We start from the raw sequence: 6,791 nt of genomic DNA, 5'->3' as shown, positions 1-6,791 counted from the left end.
GTCTGTTCCTAAGTTTCTGGGGTCAATCGTCTCTTCTTTTGTTTTCCCAAATTGTCCACTTACACTTTGTGCCACACAGGTGCATCTAAACTGGGTATAAAGTCTGTATATGTTTATCATCTATGGTGTCATCATTTGGTGTAAGTTGAGGAGGTGAAGGGTTGGGTTGATGTGGAGATACAGAGTGCGTGTGAGCTGGCAGGTAGTGATGGCCAAATGAAGCCTCATGAACCACTTTCTCTATTTTCTGACCCCACCACATGGCGCTCCGGGTTTTAAGATAAAGGCTGAAGGACTGGCAATGAAGTGTGCGTTCAAACCTTTGTTGAACAGACAGCACGATCTGGTGGCTTCAGAAAATAAAGACAGTGCTTCATGAGGCTTCATTTGGCCATCACTAGTAATATGCTTTATAGCCTAATTTTCTCACTTTTTTGACATTGATTGGATGGGGAAAAAATCATTTTGGGGTAAGGGCACTCCCTAAGTGTACATATACATTTAGGACAGGTCATATCTGATGGTTATATGTGAAGGAACATCCTAAAAAATGAAGATTAGACATAAATTATATGAAAATATTATGTTCAGAAGAAGATATGCACTTCCTTGTGTGATGCTGTGATATAATGGTCCCAAATTTTGAGCCCTGAATTTACCTTGATCCACTAAATATATGATGGTATACCTTAAATATGTTATTTGATGTCCCAGGAGATCACAAAAAAACTTGAATGATTACGATTGTAATTTTCCCTGGGTCAAACCACAGATTGACTGGATGTTTGTGTACACCTAATGATGACAAGACAGAGATATGGATCATAGGACAACATAGTGCAAACGCTCACATATCAAACAGATCTTGGTTCTCTGCCCCACTCAGTAATTCTACACTGCAGGAATCTCAGTGTCATTTTTGATCAAACCCTCAGTTTGGACAAACATAGAGTCAGTAGTTTAATCTCAGAAACATCTCCAGGATCAGGTCGTTCTTTCCAACAAACATCTGGAAACTGTTATTCACGCATTCTTAACCAGTCAATTAGATTATTTCAATTCCTCGCTCTCTGGTATCAGTAAAAAATCCCTCTCCCACCTCCAGCTCATCCAGAACTCTGCCGCCAGAATCGAACCAATCCTGGCTTCCCTACACTGGCTACCTCTTTTTTATTGATTACTTACAAAGCCCTGAGACACCTTGCTCCAAGTTATATAACAGATCTTTTAACGCCCTATGTTCCCTCTTGTACCCTGAGATCTTCAGACGCATCTTTTCTTGTTGTCCCCAGTAGTGACGGCCAAATGAAGCCTCATGAACCACTGTCTTTATTTTCTGACCCCACCAGATGGCGCTCTTGGTTTAAAGATAAAGCCTGAAGGACTTGCAATGCAGTGTGCTTTCAAGCCTTTGAACAGACAGCGCCATCTGGTGGCTTCAGAAAATAAAGACAGTGGTTCATGAGGCCTCATTTGGCCATCACTAGCCCAGGTCTAGATTAATACACAAAGGTGACATAGCCTTTGCAGTCGGAGCTCCTTGAGTTTGGAGTGACCTGCCTGAGGAGATCATTGTGTGTTTTACTCCGTTATGTGAATTCTGTTTTTATCACTTCTATCTTGTTTTTTTGCTTTGACTTGTATTCGCTTTTGTAAATATTTGTAACTGTGTTTTGAAAGGTGCTTTATAAATAAAGTTTATCATTATTATTATTCAGCAGTAATTACATTTTCCAACTGAGAATTCAGTAGGGTATATGTTCCTAAATATTACAGTACATATTTGATTTCATAATAAAGCGCTTTTAAAATTGACGACTGGATTTAGGGACTGTTCTTTATTTATCAGAGGAGCGGAGTATTTGGGGGGTGACTTCATTACCGTTTTGCACCACCCCCTCCCCACTCATTAATAGCGAACAGTCCCTTATAGCTTGGAATAGTCTAAACTACATGCCAAGAAGTGCAGTACCGAGGTGCGTCTGCTCATTTTAAAGTGACGTAAACAGTCTTTTCTCGTCTTTCCAGCTGTCACAAACAAACACACACAGGCAGGAGGGCTGGGAGCATCAACACCTGAGGTCAAAATCAACAAACAGGACACACTGGCAAACAGTCTTTATTCAAAGATTCAGTGTTACATAAAATATCTGGAGACATTAAAACAACATAATTTATAGAGACATTCTGTTCAGGTTAAAATAATGTGATGCATCGCCAAAATAAAGTTCCTCTAAGACCAAAAGTGGGCAACAAAATTTGACCTTTAAAACATACATTTCTATAACTGTGTGTATTCATAACAAATCAACATATGATAATTTGCTTTGATGGTTAAATAGAATATTAAATAGGTTTCAATCATTCAGTTAGTGATTCAGTATCTACACATATGCACAGACATAGATACATGAATACCACATGGTCAGACATGAAGAGCGTCTAGTTTAGTATTGAGAATAAATGGGAGCAATTAAACGGCTAACATACACATGCACAAAATGTTTCTATAAACTATTCTGGCAAAACTATTGCACCAGCACAAGTCCAACCTACAGCTTCAACAGTGCAGGTAATGGAAGAACTTCCTGTTACTTCATCCAGCATCATCCACCAACATTAAAAGCAAACAAAAAAGGTGATGAACATTCTTCATTACTCCAACGTGTAGTTAACTGCTGTTTTGAAGTTATGCCATACATATATTAAGAATAAATTACCCTGTATATACACAAGATTTTAATGTGAGTATATTAACAATACATCCGTACGAGGTCATGTGAGCAGGAAGTTACTATTTACTATTTACACAGTCCTCTCTAAACTACAACAACAAATTAAAACTATTAACAATCCAATTTGAACAACATATTAAAATCCTTCATGAGGTGATGCAAGTGTCACTGTTAGTCTGGAGAGTTTCTTCTTTTTGAGTCACACTGTAAATTCTCGACTCTAAGTGTTTGATTAAACTGATATCTGATACAGGGATCTGACAAAATAATCAGAACTGCTGACAATATCGTAAAATAAAGAAAGAAAAACCTACTTTGTGGAACATTATGGAAAGGATCCCAACAGAGTTGGTGATTGTTGGAACAGTGGAGAGCTACACCAAAATGACTTTTGTGAGTTTTATTTTGCTTCTGTCAACTTTGAATGAAGTGCAATATACAATGATAAAATTACGGTTTATTTAAATGGAGTCTTGTGGGTTTGGCGACAGTGATTTCAGGACTGTTAATGGTTAAACAAAAAGGATCTTACTCTTTAGGAAAAGGTCTGTCTCTGTAGGGATCCTTTCTATTATGTTGTCAGACACTTAGAACAATAATAATAATACTACTACTACTAATAATAATGATCTGAATGGACGTAAATTGATGGTGCACAATTGCTCCGAGTGCAAGCTACCAAAACATACAAAAAGAAAAACGTGAAAATAGGGCCCAGGTTCAAAAGTACCCAAGTTACCCTTTAAACCATCTGCGATCACAATTGACATTTTTAAACACCCTTTACCCAGAGAACATACAGTGCTCAAAGAAGTGTGTCAGCTTTTCTGTTATGTTGCCCCTCCCCTGTGTGTACAATAAACGTCTTACAGTGTAATACAAATACAACAAGAGCAATCTACAGCCTTAGAAGTTACCAAAGTTGATTTAAAGCCTCTCTACTGAAACCACAACAAGGATAGTGACCATTATTAGCTTCACAGTGGTTGTATCTTTCGCAGCATTGCAACAGTTTATTGGAATAGGTCGTATTGTTTATAGTTTAACCTTCTTTAAAATCTGCCATTTTAAACTAAAACATATATTAATAAGACAAATCTTTTAATATCTTTAACTTAACAGGAGGTACTGACCGACTGAACCCATGCCTTCCTTCACACCAGCAGTCCCCTCATTTAGCCAGAAGATGGCATCAGTGCTCTTTTGAGAAATAACTACAGTCAAAGTGGCATCATGCAGGATGTTGCTCACATGTTTCCAGTTGCATCCTGTAGCTCCTCTCTGATGGCATTGAGCTCCACCACCACGTCATTGAGCACATTTGCCACCTCCTTTATTTGAGCCACCACCTCTTTCTTGCAGCCTTTCTTCAGCTCTCTGGAGTCCTTGATGAAGTACTTGTCCATGCCTTTAAAGAGTCCTTGGACTGAGCTGATCGCTGAGTCCGTTATCTCCGCCCCCCGCATCACTGGCGAGTCCACTAAGCTGATCATCTGCACGGCCCTGCGGATCTCCCAGTCCTTAGAGTAGTGCTGGGTGCCGGACCTGAGGAAGGGATGGCCGCGCAGTTTGTACAAGCCCTGATTGACAAAGTGGAGGATCTTCCCAATGGCCCTCAGGTCAGCCTCGTAGTCATCCAGGACTATCTCCACCTGGGGATGAAGAGGAAGGACCACAGTCTTCAGTTACACATTCAAAGAAATCTTTCAGAGTTCAAGCACCCCATTCACATGAAAGAGTGCTATTTGTGGTGGAAACGCTTAGCACACGTAGGGTCTAGGAAGGGTTACTTTTCGTTCCAAAGGTACCATCCCGGAAGTGTTTGCTGGAAACGGGGCTAAAGTTAAGTTAAGTAAGGCTTAAGGATTTGATAATAGTCTTTATGACGGACTTTTTCTATAATTAATACTAATTGTAGTAAATCTTACCCTTATCTTTATTATTTATACAAAAATATTCCAAGCCAAGGTCGACCGCGGACACCTCAGTGAAACTAATCAGTCATACCCCATGTTTTATGACATTCCACCAGTTATTGCCTTTCGGCAAGTGCAGACCCGATTTCACTACGCATGTGTTGTGTATGCCAATTATATGACGCGATATGACACCCTGACTTCTCCCCTTTTTAATCTCATTCAAATACACTTGTTAGTTTTTACCCAGCTGTCCAAACACAACTGAACAACAAGAACAATGGTGGACAGATATGTCAATATACTGTAGGCTATATAATAATATACAGTTTCTCCCCTACAAAATCTAATGAACCCACATAGACTGGTACTTTGCATTCGAGGTGGATCTTCAAGGAAAAATGACAAAACAAAATTGACTTTAATTCCAATGGTTATAATAAAAGGAGTGTATGTTTACCCACACATATCGAATTGGGTATCAAGAATCATGGAATTTTACCAGCATTGGTATCGGCTACTACATTTCTGGTATCGTGACATGCCTTAATTTCACCAAGTAAGCACTGCCTCCTACAACAGCTTACCTTCTTCCGGTCCTGCATGTTGTTAACGTTATCCGAGATGGCAGCAGAGGCTGAAGCGATTCCTCCAGCCGTCGCCACACCCACGCCAACAGCGGTAATCACCAGAGAGACACCAAGGGTAATGGGTGCCAGAACCAAACCGGCGATGGCGGTCACACCACCCACAGCTGTGGTGGTGCCACCGGTAATGCCAGCGATCTTGGCCTTGTGGTGGAAGTTGTTGATGTCATCAGCGATGGTGTGGAGCGTGATAACGGACTGCCAGAGGACCTCAGCTCGCTCTGTGAAGACTTTGTTGAAGACACGCAGGCCGCGACTAACCTTGTCTGCCAAGATGGTGAATGACCTGGGATTTTTAGGGAGCAAACAACAGTTTCAATGCAGACAATATTACTAAGATTTTTTTATTCTAATTCTTATGTTTGTTCAGGTTCAGGTTAACTCTGTAGCAGAAACACAATCTTGAAACCTATTGGCTATAGGTTTGACCAATATTTCGGGGGTTCAGGTGTAGCCAGCAGATATCCGAATAACTGATATCCTGTCCAAGACATCCTCTTGTGTGCGCCTGTCATTGTTTACAGTCCAACATCTCATTTTCAAGGTGGGTGCCCAAGATGAGTGTCACCAATTACGCATCTGACCAGATTTCTCCCATTGTGTTCTCGAGATGTGACATTGAGTAATGGCCAGAAAACTGTTTTATGCAGAACATTATGATGTCACAGTGAAGCTGACCTTTGACTTCTCAGATATCAAAATGTCATCACTTTATCACTTCAGCCTATTAGACATTTGTGTGAAGTTTTGTCATAATTAGCATATGAATTCTTGAGTTATGGCCGAAAACATATTTTGTTGGGTCACACTGACCTTGACCTTTGACCTTCAACCAATTTTAATCAGTTTATTCTTCAGTTCAAGTGGATATTTGTGCCAAATCTTAAGAATTACCCCATGGTGTTCTTGAGATATTGTGTTTATGAGAATGAGACAGATAAGACCACAGTGACCTTGATCTTTAACATTTGCCCAATAAACTCTAATCAGCTCATAGTTGAGTCCAAGTGAATGCTTGAGCCAAATTAGAAGAAATTCCCTCAAGCTGTTCTTGAAATATCACATTCATGAGAATGAGATGGATGCAAGGTCACAGTGAACCTGAGACCAATGACCACCAAAATCTCATCAGTTTATCAGAGTCCAAGTGGACATTTGTGCCAAATTTGAAGAAATTCTCTTGAGGTGTTCTTGAGATATCGTGTTTACAAGGATAGGACAAGCGGACAGAAACTCGCAAAAATACTACTTCTCGCCAAGGCTATCGCCAGCACAGAGGAATAAAAGGTTAAATCCTTCATGGATGATAGCCAATGGGTTCGGAGATTGCATTTTAGCCAATGCGTTGTGCCTTTGTTAATCTTCACATGGACTTTTTACCTGCATACTACCAAAGCCCACTCAAATGTGATTGGTCAATACTACTCAGACATAGGTAGATTATGAGACAATGGGCCCCTGGACACAGATAAGCAAAAGGCCTAAACCTTTCC

General features: G+C 40.1%; 1 protein-coding gene across 8 annotated transcripts in view; it reads right to left on the bottom strand.

Annotated features, from left to right (window-relative positions):
• Positions 1 to 2,103: 2,103 nt before the first annotated feature.
• Positions 2,104 to 6,791, bottom strand: part of si:cabz01007807.1 (uncharacterized) — a 65,568-nt gene continuing 60,880 nt past the window's right edge. For all 8 annotated transcript variants that reach the window (XM_049567590.1, XM_049567592.1, XM_049567589.1 and 5 more), the window contains 2 exons: positions 5,239 to 5,584; positions 2,104 to 4,387 (listed from right to left, as the gene is read on the bottom strand). In XM_049567590.1, coding sequence (XP_049423547.1) covers positions 3,983 to 4,387; positions 5,239 to 5,584 — 751 coding nt within the window. In that variant the 3' untranslated portion in view covers positions 2,104 to 3,982. The remainder of the gene's footprint in view (positions 4,388 to 5,238; positions 5,585 to 6,791) is intronic.

The sequence above is a fragment of the Epinephelus fuscoguttatus genome, linkage group LG23 (genome assembly GCF_011397635.1).
Source record: "Epinephelus fuscoguttatus linkage group LG23, E.fuscoguttatus.final_Chr_v1".
Lineage (NCBI taxonomy): Eukaryota > Metazoa > Chordata > Actinopteri > Perciformes > Serranidae > Epinephelus > Epinephelus fuscoguttatus.
The sequence above is the reverse complement of the archived record's forward strand: the minus strand, read 5'-3'. Positions and strand labels throughout refer to the sequence as shown.